General features: G+C 42.3%; 1 protein-coding gene across 1 annotated transcript; it reads right to left on the bottom strand.

The window, feature by feature from the left end:
• Positions 1-8430: 8430 nt before the first annotated feature.
• On the bottom strand, positions 8431-23531 carry LOC101577301 (lysine-rich nucleolar protein 1-like). The gene is made up of 7 exons (XM_023716922.1): positions 23514-23531; positions 23004-23219; positions 9699-9754; positions 9166-9547; positions 9051-9071; positions 8725-8997; positions 8431-8538 (listed from the first exon to the last, which is right to left on the bottom strand). The coding sequence occupies exons 1-7, from the start codon at positions 23529-23531 to the stop codon at positions 8431-8433; spliced, it is 1074 nt and encodes a 357-aa protein (XP_023572690.1).
• Between the last annotated feature and the right edge of the window lie 987 nt (positions 23532-24518).

Below are 24518 nucleotides of genomic sequence, written 5' to 3'. Positions count from 1 at the left end.
TATTTTGCTACACACCTTTAAAGTAAGGAGTGATAGAGCCTGGATAGGACTCTGCCAGTTCACACGAGCCCATGCCCCTTCTTAGAGAAAGTTGGGTTTCATTTTGTTTCTGTCACAGAGGACAGGTCAGCTGGTCACAAATGGTGGCCCAAGACACAGTCCCACTGAAGACACAGAGAATACATCTACAAGCCACAAGACCGCAACTTCTCTGACTCACTACCTAAAAAAAAAAAAATAAATAAATCCACCAAATAAACACTATTTTAAAAAAGATTCAGACCATATAAAGAATTTTTAAAAATCAGGCCTCCAAAATTCAAAGACCCCATCCAAAAACGGGCATTTGAGATGAATATGCACTTCACCAATGAAAAAAATACAAATGGCACATAAATGCATGAAAAAATGTTCAACATCTTTGGTCATTCAAGAAATGCAAATTAAAACAACGTTGAGATTCCATTTTATGCCAGAAAGAATGGCTGTCATCAAGGCAGCCAATAACCAGTGCTGGAGAGGTTGTGGGGGAAAAGGAACCCTTCTCCACTGCTGGTGGGAGTGCAGGCTGGTGCACCCATTATGGAAATCAGTACAGTAGTTCCTCGAAAAGCTGGCATTGTAGGTCCCATTCAAGCCAGCTATTCCCCTCCTGGGTATTTTTCCAAAAGAACTGAAATCATCATGCCACAGCGAAATATGTGCACCCATGTGTACAGCAGTGCAATTTGTCATGGCTAAATCTTGGAAATAACACTCAGGAATGGATAAAAAGGATATGGCATTTTTATGCAATGAAGTATTACTTACCTATAAAAAGATAAATTTGAGGCTTTTATAGGTAAATGGATGTAACTAGAGACTGTATTGGTAAGTGGAATAAATCAGGCCCGCACATGCAAACATTGTATTGTCCCACAAGCGTGAGGATCTGAAAGGTACAATAGATACTGTGAAAGGGAAAGAATCTGTTCAATGGGAAGGAAAAACTGGGCTGAGGGAAAGGACACAAGAAAAAAAGAAAAAGACATATTTATGAGTATACGCAGGATAGTTTGGATAGCTGTAGTGCAGATTTTTGCTGGTCTATTGAAAGGAGCAGCTAATGCTTAAAATTTCTTTTCAATTTTTTCCTTTTTGATTTCTTATAAAAAACTTTTACCCCATTTTGCAAGTTTGTGTCACTAACCCAAACAACTAATTTGAAGATAACATTATGCAAAACAACAGCCATTGTCAAATTCCTATGACTTTGTTGAATAAAATTTTGTATCATTTCTAATTTTTTTTTACCATCTTATATTCTTCAAATAAATTTTCAAAAAGCCTGTAAGAGGTACCTTCTCTGTTCTTGTATGAACAGGTCCCACTCAGGTGTAGCAATAAACCAGATGGACTAGAGAGTTTCAGTTCCCTCTTTCCTGCTCAGAGCCCAGGGCACTGGCACTGAGCTACTATCTCAGGGCTTGTTTTTAAAAAACACTGTCTCTACATGCTAAATTGTCCAGGCTAGGCTGGAATTTGTGGTTCTCCTGTCTCAGCCTTCCAGAGTGCTAGGGTGATAGGCACTGACCGCCATGCCTGATACATATATAACCAGTACATCCAGATACTCGTGCAAAAAAAATTTTACAGTGTGATTGATGCTTTTGTGTGTACTCTATTACAGGTGTACACATCAGGAAGAGATGAGAAATTTGAAGGTGGTGGATGTGGTTATCACTCTAATTTGACCATTCTCTGGCACACACATGGACCTCAGAGTTGTTTATCTGAGTCCTGCCCAACACAACATATACAGGGGACCTAGTGCCCATAATACAGGCATAGGGCTGAGCCCCCCGAGAGTGAGAGCAAGTTCTGCTGGGCTACTTGTAGCTTCTAGTCAAGTCCAGAAGGCTGGTGATACCTCTATGTAACCTTATCACTGGAGGAGGCTGAGGCAGGAGGATGGCAATGTTGTATCCTCCCTGGAGAACTTAGCAAGCCCCTGTCTCAGCATAAAAAGGTCTGGGGATGTAGTTTAGGTTTGGAGTGCCATGAATTCAATCCACAGCACCACTGGGACATACACAAAAGGGCTGTGAATCTGCAGAAGTTTGAGCTTGTCTGGGCTTGTTCTCCAGGGCAGGTACATTTGCATAACAGCAGTAAGGGACCTTCTGGTATAGAATTAACCATATGAGAGGAAGCTACCTTGTCACAGAATTGGACTCTGGCCAGGGGAAAGTTGGTGGGGGTGGGGGGCCCACTGGGGGACTCCCAGGAAGTAAGACAGAGAGGGGGAGCAGCCTCTCTGAGACTTGGGTGCTTTTTCCCAGAATGCATCCTGGGCTTTCAGGGGTCCCTGGCTGAGCTACCAAGGCTTTCTGTTTCAGTATCAGTGGAAATGAAGACAGGCAACAGGGCTCCTTGGCAAAAGCTAAGCAGGAGACCTCCCACTGGGCTGCACACTCAACCCCCAGCATTTCCTTTCCTATTTTATTTTACTTCTTCTTCTTCTTTTTTTTTTTAAAGCTTCAAGTTCATTCCTTTTATTACGGAGGTGCTGGGTGGAAGATTGAACCCAGGACCCTGACACGGAGTGACATGTTCAGCCTTTTTTTAAAAAAATACATTCTCACTAACTTGGTAAATTGGCCAGCCTGAGTTCAAACTTGCATTCTTCTTGCCTCAGAATCCCACAGTGCTAAAATTGTAGGTGAGCACAACTGAGCCAATCTTCATTCCCTATTATTTTTTTTTTCATAGAAGCACAACTTTTATTACTAAATCAATTTGAAGTCTATGAAAATGATGTACCTGTGAGCTGAAAAAGTAAGCAGGATGGATGTTTTGGACAACTGTACTGTGGATTTCTGCTGGTCCATGGAAAGGAACATTCCCTATTATTTTTTAAATTAGTTTTATTGAGAAACAAATAGCAATGAGTGTCAAATCCGATTAGTAGGACAGTTTCAATAATTAATACATTGTTGCCTTCTTAGTGGTTATTCATAGTACAAGATGCAGACATGATATCCTGTCCAAACACTATTAGTACAAATCTTTCTTCTCATTGAATTAAGAGAAAGTAGCTGTGTATCTATCCTATTTTGTATATACAGATACAAAATGGTCCTTCACTTATATCCCCCGTTTTTGTTGACTTGAGCCTTTGACAGCTCAGTATATTAATATGGCTTTACTTTCTATACCCTGTTTTTATACTTTTCTGCTGGATGGTTAAGACCAAGATAAAGTGAGATCTATATAACAAGAAATGTAATTTTTCCTGTTATTTTCGTGGGACAAGGGATCCAGCCATGAGGTTCTCTGCTGATCAACTATACCTTAAGCCTCTTTATTTTTAATTTTCAAACAGGGTCTTGTTAAATTACCCAGGCTGGCTTGGGACTTCCCAGACTCCTGTGAGCAGCTGGGATCGCAGGTATGCTTCCCCGTCCCTTGTCCCCCCCAAAACAGTTTCTTTGAAAGGTGTAGAATAGTTACACAAAATAGCAGGTTATGTGTAGCACATTAGTACACGCATAGAACCTAAACGGATCACTCCCCCCTCTGGCCTTCCTCCGGCCACCCGCATCCTCTTCTGTAAATCTCCCCTGTGTTTTCATGTCATCTGTCTTTAAAACAATTCTTAATCTGACAAGCAGCGATAATTCCCATTATCACGCCCAGGAGTGAGAGCACAGGATGACCCAGGTTCTCAGAAATGCAGAAAAATTCAGGGGCTTTCTGGGTTTTGTGTCACATCAAGGAGTGGCTTTGCCCCACTTTGGGGAATTTGAGTTCTTCATTCACATGATTTCTCTTGGGGTCCATTGGAAATTCACACGTGATATATGCTGCTGGGAACACCGGTGTTATAGTTTGTAGCTAGTTGCTCCCCGGGCCCCCACCCCCACCCCGTGCAAAGCCCCATGTAAATCATGGGGCAGTCGCAGCTTGCTGCAGGAGCTGCACGTCGCTTGAGGGCGGGACCTAAGGGGCGGGGCCAGAAAAGCACTTAAACTGACGGCATGCCCCACTCCCAGGCCTGGGGGCCTCTCTTGGAGGTATGGAGCGGATTATCCTGGATGTGAAGGTGCCCTAGCCTCTCTTCCAGACTCAGTAGTGAGGTACAGCAGTGTCTCGAGGTCTTGCTATGTAATTCAGGCTGCTTAAACTATGAAACCTCCAATAACTGTGAGCTCAATAAACCCTTCCTTCCCTAAGCTTGAGTGTCGGGCATTTGTCCCAGCAAGGAGAGAAGACTAGCTAAGACAACCGGCATGCTCTTCGAGCAGTACTTTTAGAGATCAGAGTTTTCCTTTTCATGATAACATACACGTTTTATTTGTGTAGACCTGAGGATTGAACACAGGACATTCACAATGAGACATTTTGTTTTGTATTTTTAGACATGGTATTGCTAAGTTGTCCAGGTTGGGTGCAAATTTTCCTGCCTCAGCCTCCCTGAGTGCTTTAGTCATGGCCCAGTTAAGGCAACATGCTCTTTTTTTTGGTATCAGGGATCGAACTCAGGACCTTGTGCTTGCCAGGCAGATGCTTATGCCGCGGAGCCATCTCTCCAGCCCAGCTATCTCCCTGGCCCAACATATTTTTGAGAATTTTATGGTCATCCTTCAAAATAGGAGTGTGGGGGCCGGAGAGATAGCTCAGTAGAATAAGCACTTGAATGGCAAGTGCAAGGGCCTGAGTTCAATCCCTGGTTCTGGAAAAAAAAAATTGCAAAACAGGACTGTGGAGACGAGGGGTGCAGCTCGGAGATAGAACATGTACTTCACGTAGGTGAGATCCTGAGTTCAATCCTCAGCACCCGATAGGCAATCAATCAAAAACAAAACCTAAAAAACAGTATTCAAAGTAGGTTAACATCATGAGCCTCAGACTCAGAAGACTGGCTCTGCCAGCCTCCAGTGTAACGGTGGACAAATTGAAAGCCTCCCCGAGCCTCAGTTTCTCTATCTGTAAAGTGGAGACAGAATGGTGCAAGAGCTACTAGATAACTGTAAAGAGCAGAACATGAACCACAGAGCCAGATGGCCTGAGTTGAAATCCCAGCTCCACACTGGCAGGATAGTACGCGTCTCTAATCTCAGCACTCTTGGCAGCTGAGGCAGGAAGACTGAAATTTTGGGCACAGCCTAAGTTCAAGTCCAGCCTGGGCAATTTCTTTTTTAATCAGATTTCAGAGATAGATTGTAGATATACATAGTGATCACAGTCATCGTATAGAATTTATACTTGTACACGACAAAACGTGTTTCTTTTCTCCCCTTTCACTACCTTCCCTTCAACCCCTCTTCCCTCTCCCCACTTACAAAGTTTTGTTTCCATTTTTCCTCCTTTTCTCTCTTGTTAAAATTTCCTTTTTTTCTTCTTCCCCATTTGAACATTTCCTTCGTACTTCACAAGATCTATTATATATTTTGGTCCTTATTTACACTTTCAGTTTCTTATACCAGAAGCACAATGCGGTATTTATACATGTGTGTCAGATTTATTTCACTGAAGAGTGTAATCTCAAGGTGCATCCGTTTACTTAGGAATGGCTCACACTTTCATCCTTCTTTATGGTAGAGTAGTACTCTACTGTACAAAAAAATCCTTAACCATTTACTAGTTGATGAGCGTTTAGGCTATTTCCAAGACCTGACTATTATAAACTTTGATGCTATAAAGATGGTATGATATGTTTAATTCTTCTAGAAAGATACCAAGAACAGCTGGGTCAAATGCAGCCTCTTGTGGTAGTTTTTTTGAGGAATCTCCACACTGATTTCCACAATGGTTGCACCAGTCTACACTCCTACCACTAACGACGAGAGAGGCTTTCACCCCATATCTCTGGTCTTTGTTATTTTGGTTGTTTTCCTGACAATAGCCCTTCTTTCTGGGATGAGATGCCATCCTAGAGTTGTTTTAATTTGCATCTCTCAAATGTCCAGTGATGTTGAACGTTTCTCCATATATTAATTTGCTGCTTATACTTCATCTGAGACATCTGCATTCATCTTAGATGCCCATTTTTGGATTGGGTGTTTATATTTGAGGGGGTTCTGATATTTTTTAGTTCTTTATATAGTCTAGATAGCAGTCCTTTATCTGAGGAATAGCTGGCCAACATTTTTTCCCACAAGGTGAGTTATCCCTTCACTTTTTTTTGTGGTTTCTTTTGCTGTTCAAAAGCTTTTTAATCAGATGAGATCCCAGGTGATGTTTCTTTGTGATAGTTTCTGTGTGATCAGGGTTTAGTTCATAAAATCTTCACCTACTCTGATGTCTTCAAGAGTTCTACCTACTGAGTCTGTAGATTTAATGCTTCTGTCTAATATTTAACTCTTTGATCCATTTCAGCTTTAGTGCATGGTGAAAAATAGGGGTCCTTCATTTTTGGTACGTGAAAGGCAGTTTTAAAGCACTATTTATTAAACAGGCTATCTTTATTCCAGTGAATGTGTTGGACACCTTTGTCAAAGATAACGTGGCTAAATATGTGTGGAGTTTAAGTTCCACATCTTCTAATCAGTTCCATTGATCCTCAGGTCTTTTTTTCTTCCCAATACATGCTGGTTTCAGCACAGTAGCTTCGTAGTACAATTTCAAGTCTGGAATTGTGATGCCCGCTGCCTTGCCTTTGTTGCCCAGAACTGCCTTTGCTATTTTAGGTCTCTTCTAGTTCTAATGAATTTTAGGATCGTTTTCTGTAATTCTGTGAGACATGGTATTTGAATTTTGCTTAGAATTGTTTTAAAACTATATAACAATTTTGGAAGTATGGTCATTTTCACTATATTAGTTTTTCTTACCCAAGAACAGGGGATGTCTTTCCACTTTCTGATATCCTCTTCCATCTCCTTTTTCACTGTAGTATAGTTTTCAGTGCAGAGGTCTTTCACTTCCTTTGTCAGACTGATTCCTAGGTATCAATCTTTTTTTCAGTCTGGGCAATTTAGCAACTCCAAATTAAGAAATAAAAAGGCCTGGGATGTACCTCAGTGTGAGAGCTCTGTATACCATTCTCAGCACTGCAAAACAATCAATGAAGTAAACAGCTTGGTTCTCTCTTAACTGTGTAACATCTGGCGAGTTACTTAAATTCTCCTTGCCCCCAGGTCATCTCATGCAGGCAGTGACAGTGTAGGGAAATGTCTGAGAGGACTGTGGTAATGTTAAAAAAGGTAACACACAAAATGTCAAACTCACATCTCCTGCTGTAGGAACTGTGTTGCTGTTATCACAACTGTGTAAAAGGTAACACAGAACCTGAATAGAAGCTTGGCTAGAACCCAGGGACGGCTGAAGGGTCATAGTCACAGAAAGAAAAGGGACCTGTGACAATAGAATGGCTACCCCCACGTACTTTCCCTAGGGATGAACAGCAATGATTGACACTCTAAATAGGTGTCCATCACTTTGGATAGGGAGCCAGGAAGAGCCACTGACTCACCCCTTCCAGCAAAAGCCCTTGTTGCATTCCATGAGTGAGTGCCACGTGACTTGCTTCCCCATTTGATCTTCATTTAATCGGTATTGCCTAAGCAAGTATAGTCATAATCTTATTGGTTGGTCATAGTTTTGTCCCACCTCAAGCCCACTTGTGATTTTCCATTAATTGATATTACCTAAGTGATTACCCTCATCATCTTACTGGTTCACCATAGTTCTGTGCCATTTCTTCCTCTCCTTGTTATCTCCCATTGGATCAGTGTTGCCTAAGTGACTATTCTTGTAATCTTATTAGCTGATTATGGTTGTTCCCACCTTAGGCCCACCTCACGTGGTGGTTTTGCTGTATATAATTGCCTTGAAATTCTTTCCCTTTTCTGTTGGTCTTTTGAAAGGAACAATTAATGTTTAATTTTTTTTCCTTTCTAATTTCTTACAACTTTTTGTTGTTTTTTTAAACCAAAATTTGAGGTTTATATCTAGTGATCTAAACAACAAATTTTTGGGGGTGATGGTGGCCCTGAGCAATTTTATTACTTGTTTCCTAAACCTCAGCTGCCTCGTGAATAGCACCTACTTCATGATGATGATTAGATGCATTAATGCAAAAAACAGTACATGCCTGGGCCACGCTATGCCCCCACAAATGCCCGTTGTCAGCTGCCACTATTCACATGTCCATGTCACCACAGGGATGGAAAGTTTAACAGAAAAAGTGTGTTTTAGCCCCCAGGACGTGGGCTGCCCAGTTTGTCCACGGGTGTCCACGGGTGTCCACAGGTGTTGCATCCTGGACAGCTGCTAGGTGACTTTTATCTGCAAAACAGAAAAGCCATCTGCTTGGGTAGAAGGCATGAGCATGTAATCTGCCAACCTGGCTGACGTACAGACACTCTTGTCCATGTAGAAGGCTCTGTTGGGAGTGGCAGAGAAGCCAAGCCCAGCACCCTGGTTGAACTTGGCTGGGTTGTAGTCCTGCTACAACTGCTGCAGCTGCTGCTGCAGGCTGTCAGCTGCCTTGCTGAGGACCACATTGGGCCTTGCAGTCACATGAGGGGAGCGGCTCACTAAAGGGGACAGATTCTTTTTTTTTTTTTTTAATTTTTTTTTTAACATTTATTTATTGTGTGTGGCCAGCTCAGCCCACCAGGGGGCACAACTGGCTGGCATGTGGTGCTGGGGGATCGAACCGTGGTCCTGTGCTTTGCCAAGCTTGTTCCAAGGAGGTGCTTTACACCACTGAGCCATCTCTCCAGCCCCAGACAGATTCATAAAGCCACCCATAAGTTTGAGAAATTTCAGTTTCTGTTTCTTGTTTTCAAAATCTGCAGTATCCCCCTGGCCAAGCTGGGTTCCTGTCCACTTCCTGGGTTCGGATGCACCTGTCTTGCCTGACTCCCGATCAATCTGTTCTTGCAAGGCCTTTTGCCTCACCTGATCCATGTTGCCTTTCTTCTCCATCACCACCACCAGGTCCCTATCTGGCTCCTCCTTCCAAGAGTCTACCGTTACTGTGCTCTCTTTCTTCTTCTTTTTCTTCCTTTTCTGAGCCAACTCAACAACTGGCTTTTTTTTTTTTTTTTTTTTGCTCCGAATGCCTTCAGGGCAGGTTTGGCTGGCTTGAGTTGTGAGGATCGAACCACAGCAACCTGAGCCTGACTGCTTTGTTGAAGCAGCCACTGAAAGAGCTGAGCTAAGGGGCAGGCCCCCAACAACTGGCTTTTCTTCTTTTTTCTTAGCCTTTGTTTCCTTCTTCACTGTGGCTTTAGGGTGATCTCCTAGTGGGATATACTCTAGAACCTCAGTTCTGACTGGCTTCTTCTTCTTTCCTTTCCTACAGTTGCTCTCCATGGACCTGGAAAGCTCAGAGTGGCCTGGGAGGATGTCTTCCTCCTGATGGATTTTCCTCTTCACTTTCCTGCTGTGTTCTCTGGAGCTGCCCTGCTCCCCTTTCGGCCCCAAGGCTGCCTGCTCCTCAGTCTCCTTCTCCACCATGCATCCATACGTAGCATCTCCTGCCTCACAGAGCCAAGGGTCCTGGACAGAGCAGGCTGTGGTATCCTGGTTCTTTCTTTCTTTCTTTCTTTCTTTCTTTCTTTCTTTCTTTCTTTCTTTCTTTCTTTCTTTTTTCCTTTCTTTCTTTCTTTCTTCCTTCCTTCCTTCCTTCCTTCCTTCCTTCCTTCCTTCCTTCCTTCTTTCTTTCTTTCTTCTTTCTTTCTTTTTCTTTCTTTCTTGTGGTTTTGGGCTTCTTGCCAACTCTGGTTGCCTCCTCACGTAGACTGGGGTTGGGGCAGGTCTTTACCTCTTAGTGCTCTGATGTGGCCAAAGGCAAGGTCTTCCTCTTATTTTTCACCCCACTGAAGGACTCTGGTCAAAGACCTGCTTCTTGAGGCTGGGTGACTTCTCTGTCTGGCTGGCTTGTGATGTGGGCTTAGATTCTGGGAGCTCTTCATAAAAGGTGCTGTGGCCTGCTTTTCTTCACCAAGGGTATATGGGACGTCTGCTCTTGGCTTACAGTCCTAGAGGGGATGTGGCGCTCACAGGAGAATTATCAGCAAAATAATTACCATCATTTACAGTTGCATATTGAGTCTCTGGTTCTTTGACTACCTCCTCCTCCTCTTTCTCTGGGAGCCCAAGGCCCAGGTCTGTTTTCTGAGTCTTGGTGATCATTTCCGCATGACAAACAACACCGCCTCCATGTGAGAGCCCACTTGGCTGTGACCTGGAAGTCCTAAACAACAAATTTGAAGATAACATCATGAAATACAGCAGCCATTGTTGAATGCCTATTACTTCATTTAATGAAAGTTTGAAACTTTTCTAATCTTTTTTTGCGATACTGGGGATAGAACTCAGGACCTTATGCTTGCCAAGCAGGCACTTATGCCACTGAGTTATCTTCCCGGACCCTACTATTTTGTATTCTTTAAAAATTCCCTTGAAAAGTGGGGTTCTTGGCAACCCACTCAAGGCCTTCTCTCTCTCTCTCTTTCTCTCTCTCTCTCTCTCTCTCTCTCTCTCTCTCTCTCTCTCTCTCAGAAAGAAGTTGTTTCCCCAGTAAATATGTTCTGCTCTTAACCTCCATTGTTTCAAGAATTCATTATTCAATTTTATAGAACATGAACTCATACTGGATATCTAGCAGGTTGGGAGTTTCTTTCCCTTCTATCAATCCCAGAGCTCTGGGTAGTGCCGGCAGGAAGGTTTTTTGTGCCTTTTGATATAGGGAAGATGGTAGATGTCAAATACATCAAGTTCATGTCCTCCAAAGCTAGACAATGAATTCTAAGGAAAAACAGAGGTTAAGAGTAGGAAAATGTGTTGGAGAAAAGGAATAGGGAATAAGAAAGGAGAATGAGGAATAGGAGTAGCTCCTGAGAGACAGGAGGAGTCCCAAATGTATTGCCAATGAGCCCACCTCTAAAAAGAAGATAAATAGAGCAAAATCATGAGGCAGGTATAACATGGGTCAAGACTATGATCAACCAATAATATTTTAAGTATAGTTGCTTAGGTTATATTGATCTAATGATAGCAAGGATGCACAGGTGACATCATGCACCTTGGTCACTGATCTGTAGTCTTAGTCTTAGTCTTCTCCTTCGTCTTAGTGGGTAAAGAAGGTGGCCCACCTCTAATGGGAAATCTCAAGAGGGTGACACCAATAATCCTAAGCTTCTACTCATCCCCTGGGGAAGTATATAAAACTAGCCATTGGGCTGGGAAGATAGCTTGGTGGTCTAAGTGCCTGCCTGGCAAGGGCAAGGACCCAGGTTCGATCCCCAGTATCACATGCTGTGCCGGCCTCAGAACAGGCACCAAACCTGCCACTGAAATTGGGCATGGTGGCGCATGCCTGTAATCCTAGTACTAGGGAGGCTGAGACAGGATCAGTACAAGTCTGAGCTGTATAGTAAGACCCTGTACCAAATAAATAAATAAATAATTTATTTTTTTAAATAAAAAACTAGCCATTGTGACTTTAATTTTCAGATGTACCTCAGGCCAAAGCCCTGATACATTTTCATCTCCTACATTGACTCCCTTGAGGGCCCAGCCCTACCTGATGCTATATTTCTACCTAACTTAGCTGTCTATAATGTTCTAGGGGAGAAAAGGTATAGCTTCCCTCTAGCTCAGAAGGGTTGAGGTAACTAATCTAATGTGCCTCAGACAGAGGTCATATTGTAGTTTAGCAGTTATGAACTCCTTACAAGATCCATCTGGTCAATCTTGGAAAAAGGGTCTGGCACATTTGCTGTTGGTTCTCTCTTCGTGATCACTTGGAGTTTGGCAGCCTCTAGGCTAGAATAAACAAATTTTCCAAAAATTAAAGCATGTATAATCAAAGCATGAGCACTAGAATGGAAAGAAAAGTTGGGGACTGAGTCGTATCCCAAAACTGCTGTGAAGGGACAAGAACAGTGATTGCACCCAGTTGCCTCTTTAAACCCTTCTAGTGATGGAAGCTATCTATAAGCCATACTTTGTTGTAAGTCCTTTTAGTTTAGCTGTGAGATGGAGAGAAGGAATTTAGAGACTCATGTTAAGCTTTCATAGATTCCACTGTGGTTATTCTTGTCTTAATAAATCATAGTCATAGGGGCCAGGGAGATGGCTCAGTGGAATAACCGCTTCCCTGGCAAGCACCAGGGCCTGAGTTCAATCCCCGGTTCCACCAAAAAAAAAAAAAAAAAAAAAAAAAAAAAAAAAAAAATCACAGTCACCAGCTACCAATGTAGCTGGAAGCTGCCAGAAGTGGGTCAGTGATTGAAGCCCCTTTTTATATCCATTTCTTATTACTATGGTACTGTTTTTATACATCTTTGGGTTATGCTTTTCTTCTAGGTATTTAAAACTCTCTCTCTCTCTCTCTTTTTTTTGGCAGAACCGGGGATTGAACTCAATGACACACATCTCTTACGACAAGTAACTGGATCCCAAGAGAAAGGCAGATCACTGAATCTAGAAAATGGTTATCACCATGAACAATCTTCGTTTTACATCTTAGAAGACCTATACACCTAGAAGGCATGAATACATTTAGTACACCACGAGGTTAACAATAATTAACGCTACAGTGATAGAGAAACCTGCGTCTCTTAATTTAGCTTTGCTCTAAGAGTATCTTTTAATAAGAAAGCCTTATTGTTTTGTCCCCAGAAAACTTAACCTTTTGCACTTGGCGGGTTGGGCTGCAGTGGCAGCAGCTGTGGGAGCCAAGATACTGCACACTAAGGTCTCAAGACTCTGGCTCCACCACCCTCCACCTCTCTCTCCTCAGTCTAGGTGTAAGGGTGATAAGGAAGTAATGGTCACTACCTTTGGGAAACCCATACATGCCTTTGATTGCCTCCAGTACCCGCCTCTTTTCCTTCCTGCTAGTGGACCAGGTGTGGTGTGATGGCAATGGCTGCCTGCTCATAGAGTCCTGCTTCCTCCAGGTTCGCTCCTCCATCTGAGCTGCAGGAGCCAAGACAGCTGGGCAGCATCCCTGCCTCTCACCATCTGCACCAGCCAGTGGGTCTCTGTGCTGAGGCAGTAGCCTCTCCATGGTGTCTTTGGGTAGGTGCTTTGGGAATCTGCTGAGGAAATTGAAGCTGGTGTCCATGGGGAGCAGGGCATTGGAAACATCTGTTTGATCACGAGACTCTCATATGACAGTTTTGATAACATCTATCGGGCAACAACTGGCATTGACTTTTTGTTAAAAACAGTGTACTTAGAGGAGCAGACAATGTTGACTGATTCCAGCAAACTACAAAATGGATTGATGATGTCAGAATAGACAGAGGAAGTGGTGTTCTCTTTATGATAGTAGGAAGTAAAACAGATCCTGCCGATGACAGCCAAGTGGTAATTGAGGAAGGAGATAGCAAAGCCAAAAATGGCAAGAGGATTCAGAAAATAAAGACAAGAGATAACAGCCGGGGTCAGGTGGTGGAACAAGCCTGAACGGTAAAGGCCCCCAGAACAGCAGTAGGGGATTTTATTTATACCTTTGCAAAGTTGCAAGACACAAAGTTGCCTAGTGACTAATAGCCTGCAATGTCCAGGTAGGATGTTTTTCCTCAAGACTGAGGGAGTTGACTGCTTTAGGCAATGAGGCCTCATCCTGCCCTCCCAAAAAGGATCAACTTCCCACTTGAACAGCTCCCAGTATATGTCCCTTTTTTGTTTCATTGTGTGGGTGATGGGTGTTCCTTTGCAGTTGGAGAAGCTGTGTTTGGAGAGCTCTTTAGAAGACCTTTTATTCTTGATGTCAGTCCAAGGATTTTGGTGCCCGTATACAGAAATTTAACCCTATAAAGTCCGATAGCCAATAACAGCAGTGAGTTATCAGTACAGCTGGCAAATTTTATAACTTGTGAGTAGGGATTTGAGCCTTTTATAGGTAACATGTTATTATATCATTTTTTTTTTACATCTCATGGTTATATTTTTATGCTGGATGGTTAAGACTAAGTTAAAGCAATATAAATAAAATTTTAACTTTTTTCTATCTAACAAGATCAGTTAAAACTCCTTAGGATTTACCTTGGAGCATGTACGGTACCTCTTAGATCTTTTGTTAGTGTCAACCATCTGCATGAGTCCGGGCCTTTGCTTGACAAATTTGGTTTTTATGAAAGCTAGAGAGACATTTTCTCTCCAGGTGACTCTCCTTAGGCACATTATACATCATCAGTCACTTTCCTCCATGGCTCTATAATCTCCTTGATGAGAAAATTAGGGGCTCAACTGAGTTACAGGATGTCACAGCAGAGATTTTTTTAATGGCCTGAGTCCTCATAAACCTTAAAGGCTAGGGTCAAAATATTGGCTATCCTTTTAGCCAATCTCTCTAATTTTTGGCCTCCAAACTTCAGTTGTTGAACATCTGTAAGAAAAGCTGCATGACATTACCCTATAATGGAGACAGTAAACTTAACATTATTATCTTATCTGAATATCAAACACCTTAGAACATAAAATGAGACTGTTATTTTTAACAATCATGAATATTTCAATATTTAAATCCCTATAGGATGTTAACAGGCAACAGTTATATATTGTTACATACAAATGTATAAACCAAAACCATGCATAACATTGTAGCATGACAATCCTGATGACATTTTGTAACATATAAATTTTCATTTTAACATAACATAATCCTATTAACCAATCATCTCTATCTAATATCAAAGAAGTTTTTACCTAATTAATCACCCTTAAATGGGATGTACATAACAATTTTTTTGTTAAAGTCAGGGGGTCAGGGAGATGGCTCAGTAGAATAAGTGCTTACCTGGCAAGCACAAGGTCTTGAGTTCAATCCACAGTACTGAAAAAAAAGTCTGAATCTGTGAAAAATCTTACCACAATAAGAAATCTTTGTTTTACACTTTGGAAGGCCTGCATACCTGGAATCATGAGATCAACAATGGTATTCAATATACCATGAAATTATTATTATTATTTTTAAATTTTATTTATTTATTTGTGTGTGTGTGTGTGTGTGTGTGTGTGTGTGTGAATTCCAGCTCAGCCCACCAGGGGGCGGGGTTGGCTGGCATGTGGTGCTGGGGGACTGAACCCCGGTCCCTGTGCTTTGCTAAGCTTGTTCTAAGTAGGTGCTTTAGACCACTGAGACATCTCACCAGCCCCTATACCATGAAATTAACAATCAATTGCCACATACATATGAAGACCTTTGTTTCTTAATTCGGTTTTGTACCAAGAGCATCTTTTATGAGAAAACCTCATTGTACTATTTTTCTGAAAGACCTCTTTTAACCAATGACCAAATTATTGAGGGTGTCTCCCAAGAGATTATTGAGATTATTGGGAGCTCCTTCTTAATGAACAAAGTTTGGACACCCCACTATTCACCAATTGGAATTCTCTCCAATAGTTTCTCCCCACCCTAAGGAATCTTTATCTTAAATTTTTTGATGACCTATGAGTAAACTAATTTTGATATCACTTAAACCATCTGGTAAGGGGTCTGCCCATTAGCTCAGTTGTTTAAGTGCCTGATTAACAAAGCAGTCAGCTTCAGGATGCTGTGGTTTGATCCCCAGATCCTCATGCCTTACCAGAACTGCCTTTAATGCATCCCAAGCCAGAAAAAAAAAAAAATCCATCTAAACCATCTGGTAGCTTAGGAAAGAGCATATTTTAAAGTCTATATCCCAAATTATATTCTGAACAAATGATTTTAAAAAAGAACTTTTGAACTCAAATAAAAGAGGAACAGCTGTTCACAGAATGACACACAAACATAAAAAAATGTAAAACATATAAATAAACATCTTTATTTTATTTTATTTTATTTTATTTTATTTTATTTTATTTTATTTTTTGGCGGAACCGGGGATTGAACTCAGGCCTTTAGCACTTGCCAGGGAAGTGCTTATTCCACTGAGCCATCTCCCCAGCCCCAATAAACATCTTTATAAAATCAGAGTACACGCAAATATATTCTTGACCAAATTCAATTGTAGTAACTCTATTATAATTTTTGGGAACTTATAGTTGTAAATAGATCAGTCAAATTTTGTTATTTGTAAATTAGCAGAGATTTATTGTTAGAAAAATTTGGAAGGAATAAAATCTTTTATCTATAATTAATATGCATGTTTTTGTTTTGTCTTAAGAATATTTTCAGCTCAGTTATCTCTATATATTTTATCAGACCTTAGCTTTCCATTTTGCTAGTTCCTTCAACAGCTCCCAGGTCAAATCCAACCTCATCATTGTCAACTCCTCTAGATCTGGCTTCATGGTACAGCCTGACAGCACACTCTGGTAAAATACAAGCATATCCTTTACCTCGGATTGAGTTTCTTTTTTTTTTTTTTTTTTGTTTTACCTGACTGAATTGTCATTTCTTTGCTATACTTTGATCTTTCATAATATTCTAAAAATTTAATAGTATATATTGTCAAGTGAAGCTGGAGGGGTTGATCATCCTTTCTGTTTTTGTCATTGAATTTTGACTGTACAATGAGAAAACTATTCTATATTTTGGAGGCGGAAGCCATCACGTAAACTCCCTTAACTGAATATGACTTATCTGTGGGAAAAAAAAAGCAAATTGATTTAACTTATATGATGAATGACAATTTTAAAAAAACAGAGAAATTAATCCAAAATCTGGATGGAGCCAATTGGTATGACCAAATAAAGTCTGCAAATAATTTAAGATTGATCTGAACAGTTTGGGACACAATATATCTTCATTGGATGAAGTGACCCCAACATGAAATTGTGATAGTTTGTACTCCTTCAGAGGCCATCATCAGGCCGACAGCATTTAAGTAGGATGTCAACATCAAGCAACTGTTTAAACCCCACTGCTTTTTGATTGTACTCTAAACCTTTATATCTGTTTGTAAAATGCCAAAACGTTTTTATACCAGTTTTAATTTAGGATTGTAAAACAAGCCATCAACCTTGTTAGGAATCAAAATAATTTTAAGTTATCTTTAAAAATATCCACATTACTGTAAATCTTACAATAATATGATTTTTTTAGGCAACTGTTTTTTATCTTTAGGATGGAAATATCATTTTAAATTAATCACCTTAATGGGAAAAATGTCAAAGCTTCTCTTTCAGTGTCAATTGTAATGGAAAGAGAGAGAGAGAGAGAGAGAGAGAGAGAGAGAGAGAGAGAGAGAGAGAGAGAGAGAACATGTGCCTCCATCTTCTGCTTTTCTGTGAGGCTCTATTCCTGGTGGAAAAGCCCTTTGTATCTCCCAGGTTCACAATCCTACACTTTTGTACCTGTTCTATCCAAGAGGCCATCCAGACTTACATTTGAAAGTCCTTTAAAACACTTTTTCCAGGGCCGGCCAAATAACTCAGGGAATTAAAGTACCTGCAAGCAGGCACAGGGACTAGGGGTTCAATCCCCGGGCCTGCCATGCTGGCCCCGCCCTCAGGGCATGCTGAGCCAGCAACTGAGACTGGATATGGTGGCGCATACCTGTAATCCCAGCTCTTGGGAGGCTGTAAACAAGCAGATCACTCTGAGTCCGATCTAGTAGTGAGACTCTGAACACTCTGTAGACCATTTCCTAAAAAAGAAAAAATACCCCCCCAAAAAGCCCCACCTAAAACACTTTTCTTTAGCTAATTAATTTTCATTTTTTAATCCAATATAACCTTTTTTAAAAAATAATTTTTTACATTTTTATCAAAGAATGACCAGTTGAGCAATACAAGAGTCTGGTGTGGTTTAAACAATGGTTTGGGTGGATCGAATGATAACTTTGATTTCCCTGTATAATCAGCATGGATGACACCAAGCCAACCTGGAGATATTTTGTTTTGAGGTTCTGTCTCATGTTGCCATTTCACCCCATAGCCATGGGGCTGCGCAAGCTGCTAGCAACAGCTTTATTGTGTTAGTGTGCCATTAGCTCAGGTGTTTAAGTGCCTGCTGAAACAAAGCAGTCAGGCTCAGGATGCTGTGGTTCGATCCCCTCATCCTCAAGCCAAACCAGACCTGCCCTGAAGGCATCTTCAGCGGCCCCTCCCCACCAAAAAAATCATTCTGTGTTAGTGTGGGGAACAGGCGCCTGCGCCGACCTTCCCCTCCCTGCGCTGACCTTCCCCTCCCTGCGCTTCACAGGTGTTCAGGCTGTGCGGCCGTGTCTGCTGTGCACCAGCTGTTGCTCTGGCTCTGACAGCTGTATGTTTTGGTTTTCCCCAGGCTAGCACTGCCTTGAACCTAACAGATTTTGGATGCCAGCAATGCACATAGCCAACACCAAGGCCTCAGCATGCCACAGTCATGACCCTCGTACTTAGCACCAGGTGCACAGGAATGTAGGTGGTGGTGCACTAACTTTTGTGGTTGGACTGGACAGGTGGTCACCTGAGCAGCTGGGAAATCCCCTCTGGGCCTGCCTAGGACTGGAGCTCGGGGCTCTCCCTGAACCCAGTTTGTGCCAGTCTCCCCCAGTAGAATTGCACCACTTGGAACCAACTGCTCACAATTTAAAAGAACTGTTTTCTTTTTTCATGTAAATGAGCAAAGCTAGAATGTTTAAACTCTATCCACTGTGCCTTTGCTCCATCCTCCTTGTCCCATTTGGGACTTACATTTAAAATAGTACTCCAGGGGCCTGGGAGATGGCTCGGTGGAATAAGCATTTCCCTGGCAAGTGCAAGGGCCTGAGTTCAATCCCTGGTTCTGCCAAAAAGTAAAAAATAAAATAAAATAATAAAAAATAAAAAACCAGTACTCCCTCCATGCTAAAACTTTTGTGGTGGTCTTTGCTAGTAATATGCATACAGGAAGCAAGAAAACAACAAACATTTTTACATATATCTATGTACACCTATAAACATCTGTGGTTCTTGAAACAATTTGTCCCATTTTTAATTCAATATAATTTTGTCCTTTTTCTCTTCCCTTAAACCTATTTTTCTCTTTAAGCTTGTGTTTTTAAATTTGTTTTTAAGGCCGGTAGACTTCCATGCCTCATGTTTTTCACCTGATAATTGTCAATATAACACTCCAGTCCTAACTACTGACCCACCAGGCTGCTCCCCGACCCTTCTGAAAGGATGGAAATATCAGCAGCGAGTGTGGCTTGGCTAGGGAGGGGTCTGTTCACAGGATTTGCCTATCTGATCTTTTACAGCTTTTTTTCACTTCTCCTTTAGCCTCATTTCTTATTCCTAGCCTGCCACAAACAAGAGGGTCAACAGCAGTCTGACTAAACCCATTGGAATTACCCTTCAGCTTTACATACACCACTGGCTGTAGCAATAGGCCAAGATGCCCCAAATCATTTTTGAGCACTTAGATATAAATCCTTTAGACCTCCTGAGCCAAAACTTATCTATCATAGTGGGCAGTGCTTGAGTGAGAAAGAATTCGGTTGCACCTTCAAAAGGAACCCTAATGAACAACACACGGACTGAGCCAGTAGAATATAAATTATATTTCTGGCCAAAACAAATGGCCCTTTCACATGTGCCTCATCAGACCCCAGGAGAAAAAAGTAACCAGTTAATTCTTCATGGTAAAATCATAAAGTTATAATGAACTACTTCTCCTAAGATTTTAAGACAGTGCAGACAGTTATTCTGCTTGTTTTTTTTTTTAAATCATAAGTAATGGGTTTTGTTTATTTATTTATTTATTTATTTATTTATTTATTTATTTTGCTTTTTTAAAACGCTATGCAAGGAACGCATGGTAGAAGTCAAGCATTCTTTAAGAAGAACCAGAGGAAGAATTGAAATTTAGCACCGTGATCAAAACTATTATAGTTTTTTTTTTTTTTTTTTTAAAAAACAATGCTATCTAAAGCTTACCAACAAAGAACTCTTGAAAAACAGCAGATTTGGTGCTCTGGGACATTTGAGGTCAAATTGAAGGTGGAAATGATTCGATTTTTTTGTTTGTTTGTTTTTGGAAATAATTTACTTGTAAGCCCCTAGAATAGTTGTGGTTAGTCTATGATACACATTCCATAGTGGGCTGTTTGTATCATTGAAAGCTCTAAAAATTTTCCATTACTACAGAGGGAGATCAGAAAAGGCAAACTTAGGGAAGGCTAGATAGCTCAGCAGACTAAGCATAGGGACAAAGATTCAATCCCTGGTGCCAGCTCTACCCCAGGGATGGGCTGAGCCAGTGACTGAGTCGTGGGTTGTTGGCACATGCCTGTAATCCCAGCGCTGGGATGGCTGAAAACAGGAAGATCACTAGAAGTCTGAGCTGTGTAATGAGACCCTGTACCAAATACATAAATAGAAAAAAAAGGTAAACTTGAGGAAGAAGAGAATGGAAACATAAGACAATATTATGCAGATTTTTGCCTTTTAAAAGGCATTTTTAAAATATTGGGTCTTGGGGGACTCAGGTCAATAATTTCTGGCATTGCCAGTTAAACAGAAGACCCAATGCTATTATGGGCTACTGGACTCTTTTAGAATATTTCGCTGAGTTTACACACCTATAATATTCAAATAACAGAACTTAGCAAAAAAAAAAAAAAGGTATACAGATGAATGTCCATTTTGTATCTGTGTATTCAAAGTGGTTAGGATAGATATATAGTTGCATTCTATAATGATTTGTTCTAATGGTGTTTGTAAATAGGATCACAAGTCCGCATCTTGTACAGCAATTAACCACTAAGAAGAATATATGCAGTGTGTTATTTGTTGAAACTGTACTTCCGATTCGATTTGAAACTGTCTCATTGCTATCTGTTTATCAATAAAATTATGAAAAAAAAAGAAAACAGAAATAAATGGACAGAGGTAAGAGAAGAAGGGACAGCTCTGTGTCCTTGGTAGCTACCAGGTTCCCTGAGCTGCCTCAGTTTCCTCAGCTGTAAAATGGAGATAATTATATTAAAGGTGACAATTTATCTTCAAAAAATAAAATATTGGGTCTTTTAGGTAGTTTTTGCTTTTTATTAGATATGTGTTGTTTGGTAAATTAACTAGTGATTTAGTTTTATATTTAAGCTACAATGAATCTTTTTTGGTGATATTTATTTCTTTGCCATTTTTAAACTCATTTTAGAAGTTTTGTTGCCTCTGTCATCACCATGACAATATATATTACCCTTAATACTGCAAACAAATATACTAGTATTGCACTCCTTTAATCCTTACTGGTTATTGTGAGATTGGGTATAAGTTAAGAAACAGATTTGTAAGTACATTGTTTGCAGGGAGAAAATTTCAGTGTTACAGGGCAGGAAAAGCCTGCTGAGTTTATGTTGTAAGCATTACTTAACACAGTATAAAGGTGAAAAGACAACAGAAATGACTACATACTTCATGTCCTCACTGCCGCAGAAACTGTAATCGGGAAAAACCTCACTCCTCTCTCTTCTTCCTCTTCTACTTCCCACTATTGTCACTGTCATGGTTTGTGTCTAGTTGTCCTCCCAAAGCCTCATGCAGTCTTTGGGGTGGCTTCTAGAGTTTGTGATTAATTCATGATCCAATGCTGGGACTGTGAGTGTGAGTGCCACACCCGCTCTGGGGCGGAGAGCCTGAGTACAGTATAAGGAACGAGGAGAGGCTTTCTAGCTGCCACAGCCAGTGCTTTCCCTTTTGCTCTTGCTGTTTTTTCCTTCTCCATGAACTGCTCCCTTCTGCCATGTTCCACTGTGCCTTGGAGCCAGCCAAGTACGGACTGAAACCTCCACTAACTGTGAGCTAAATAAACCTTTCCTGGGGCTGGGGAGATGGCTCAGTGGAATAAGTGCTTCCCTGGCAAGCACAAGGGCCTGAGTTCAATCCCCAGTTCTGCCAAAAAAAAAAAAAGGAAAAAAAAAAAAGAAAAAAAGAATAAACCTTTCCTTCCTTAATTTTGGGTACTAAGTATTTTGTCCCAGAAACCAGAGAAAAGTAACTGAGACAGTCACCTTGTCATATTCAGAGAGCACTTGGATTATGAATCTGAAGAGAGAAACACTTTCAGGCAATCACTATCCCACATGCCTGTAACTTCTGCTCAAAGATGGGATGGAGCTGTAAAGTGTTTTGGTAATATAAATTGTTGTTAAAAGCAAGGATTGACTTTTTGTTTTGTTTGGTTGGTTTTTTGTTTTTGTTTTTGTTTTGTTTTTGGTACTGGGAATCAAACTCATGACTTCATGCTTGCCAGGCAGGCACTGTGCCGCTGAGCTATAGTCCCAATGACTTTTTTATTTTTTTGACATGGCTTATCTTAAAATAAATATTGTTGTGCTATGGCAGGTGGGTCACATTCTTTATTTGAAAGTCATGATTCTGAAAAGGAGGAAACTTTCTATACTGTTGTATTTGATTCTTTTTATGTGTCTTTAAGAATGTAAGCAGACTGCTGCTTTTTTATTTAGAAAATATTTACTTTGCTTCCCATATTATGGACATAGTAATATAAATACAGCACTTACCATGGTCTACCATTGAAGAAAAAGCCCTGCTCTCCCAGGTTTACCCTGGGTGGTGACAGTTTCAGATCTAAGACCTACTACCTCAGGATGCAGCTCTTTGGCAGATGGCCTGCTCAGTATGCATGTGGCCCTGCGTTTCATCCTAAGGACCACACACACACACACACAAAGATCACTTCTGAGTTGCAATCCAAAGGAGATGGGAACATGGCCTGCAGGATGGCAGCAGGGAGCAGGCCCAGCAGAGTCCCAGGGGCTGCATGAAGGCTGCGGCAGAGCTCTGGGCAGGGGCAGCAGTGTCATTCTTGAGAGAGGATGAGCTGAGGAGGTGCCAGGGGATGGAGGCGGAGTCATGACACTCAAAGCCACAGGAGACAAAGGTGCCTGGGGAGAGGACAGAGAGACAGGAAATGAGGGGCAATGAACTCCAGGTCTTTACGGGTGGCACAGAGCAGTGAGTGACAGAGGAGGGCAAAAGAGGCCAGCGAAGGAGTAGGCTGAGTGGACAGACTGGGCACTGCCATCCCACTGCTCCCCCAGCCCCCATGTTGGCTACCCACTGTCAGCTCTGGTGTGGTTTTAAAATTTATAAAATTGGTCTGGCTCAATTTTCTCCCAAATGAGGCGATACTTAGGTACTATCATGACTAGCGCAAGGTCATAGTTGGAATTGGTGGTGGCGTCATAGGAGGAACAGCAGACGGGCAGAGGGCTTTGGAAGGCCAGCTGGTCTGCCACAAACTCATAGGCATGGATCAGCCCCCAGTGTCTCCGGTGGGTCGGGAAGCTGGCCAGGTCGCTGCTGTGCACCACCTCCTCACAGGGCACGTTGCCTGTGATGTGGCAGGGCCGGCACTGCAGGCCCGGGAAGGAATCCCTGGCTCCTGCGCCTGCTTGCAGGTGCTTTAATCCGCTAAACTATTTGGCCGGCCCTCAGCCAGTTTTTGCTTTGTTTTGTTTTGGGGGGGATTTTTTGTTTTGTTTTGTTTTTGTTTTTGCCAACCGGGGATTGAACTCATGCCACATGCCACACGGTCCCAGGTGCGGGAGCCCCACACCCGCACGTGCCTTAATGTATATCCAGCAACAACAATGCCCTTGTGAGAATGCGCCTGGCCAAAACTGCCTCAGGAATGCGCTCCAGCTCACTCGCGACACCTCTGCCATTCTTCCACTTGGTTCTTTTTTTTTAATTTTTATTTATTTATTTTGTGTGTGTGTGTGTGTGTGTGTGTGTGTGTGTGTGTGTGTGTGGCCAGCTCAGCCCACCAGGGGGCGGGGCTGGCTGGCATGTGGTGCCGGAGGATCGAACCGCGGTCCCTGTGCTTTTGCTTGGCTTAGCTTGTTCTAAGTAGGTGCCTCAGACCACTGAGCCATCTCACCAGCCCCTTCCACTTGGTTCTTAACATGTGCTCCTTGGCTCGGTGTTTTTGGAAGAAGAGCTTCCAGCAGGGGTAATCCGAGATGCTGCTCTCCGGAAGGTGTCCTTCCTGCTGGCACAGCCTGTACCCCAGCCCCTCGTCTTCGGGCAGTCACCTTCCACGTCTGGCTCACCTGAGCACACCTTCCTAGGTCTTTCCTGTCCGGACACTGAAACACACTATGAACTGGGCAGCTGGACATCCGAGCTGGTCCACCAGCTGCTCCCCGCCCCTTGAGCCTTCCCGGACCGGAGGGGAGCGGAGCGGCTCGCAGCTCGCCCGCGAGGCCCTGGGCCAGCGCCAGGTGCCCGGAGGCCTGCTCGCCGCGCCGCCTGCCACCTCGGCCTCCCGCTGCGCCCGCCTCCTCCTGCCAGCGCCCACCGAACTCCTCCAGCCTGGCCACGCACTGCTCCCGCCCCGGGGCCTCCGCTGCCGCCAGTGCCACGGAGAGGTCCCTCCGCCCAGAATGCTGCTTTTAATATTGGCCTTTTTATCTGACTTGGGGTTCTTTATCTGAAGCAGTGAAGTGTGTTCTTAGTCTGGTATTTCTTTTAAGGAAACAGTTTTGCCTCCAGAAATACATAAATAAAGCACGCAAGAAGGCGATTGTGGACTTCGCCTCTGCTCCCTGACAAGGTGTTGGATTAGCGTGTGCCTCCTCCTCCCTTTGTGGATCTGCAGAGGGAACCTGGAACTCAGAAAAATCACCAACATGAATAGGTGCTTTAAAGGA

The sequence above is a fragment of the Octodon degus genome, unplaced genomic scaffold, assembly GCF_000260255.1.
Source record: "Octodon degus isolate 3935 unplaced genomic scaffold, OctDeg1.0 scaffold00050, whole genome shotgun sequence".
NCBI lineage: Eukaryota > Metazoa > Chordata > Mammalia > Rodentia > Octodontidae > Octodon > Octodon degus.
Note: the sequence above shows the minus strand (reverse complement) of the source record. Positions and strands in the feature narration are given on the sequence as shown.

What these genes read in the sequence shown, in the direction of transcription:
- LOC101577301 (XM_023716922.1), bottom strand. An exon ending in ACCTTGCGCTAGTCATGATA is followed by an intron (nt 9,755 to 23,003) that starts GTACCTAAGTAT and finishes GAGCACTAAGAG; the next exon opens with GTAAAGACCTGCCCCAACCC. An exon ending in CAGCCAAACCTGCCCTGAAG is followed by an intron (nt 8,998 to 9,050) that starts GCATTCGGAGCA and finishes GAGTTGGCTCAG; the next exon opens with AAAAGGAAGAAAAAGAAGAA.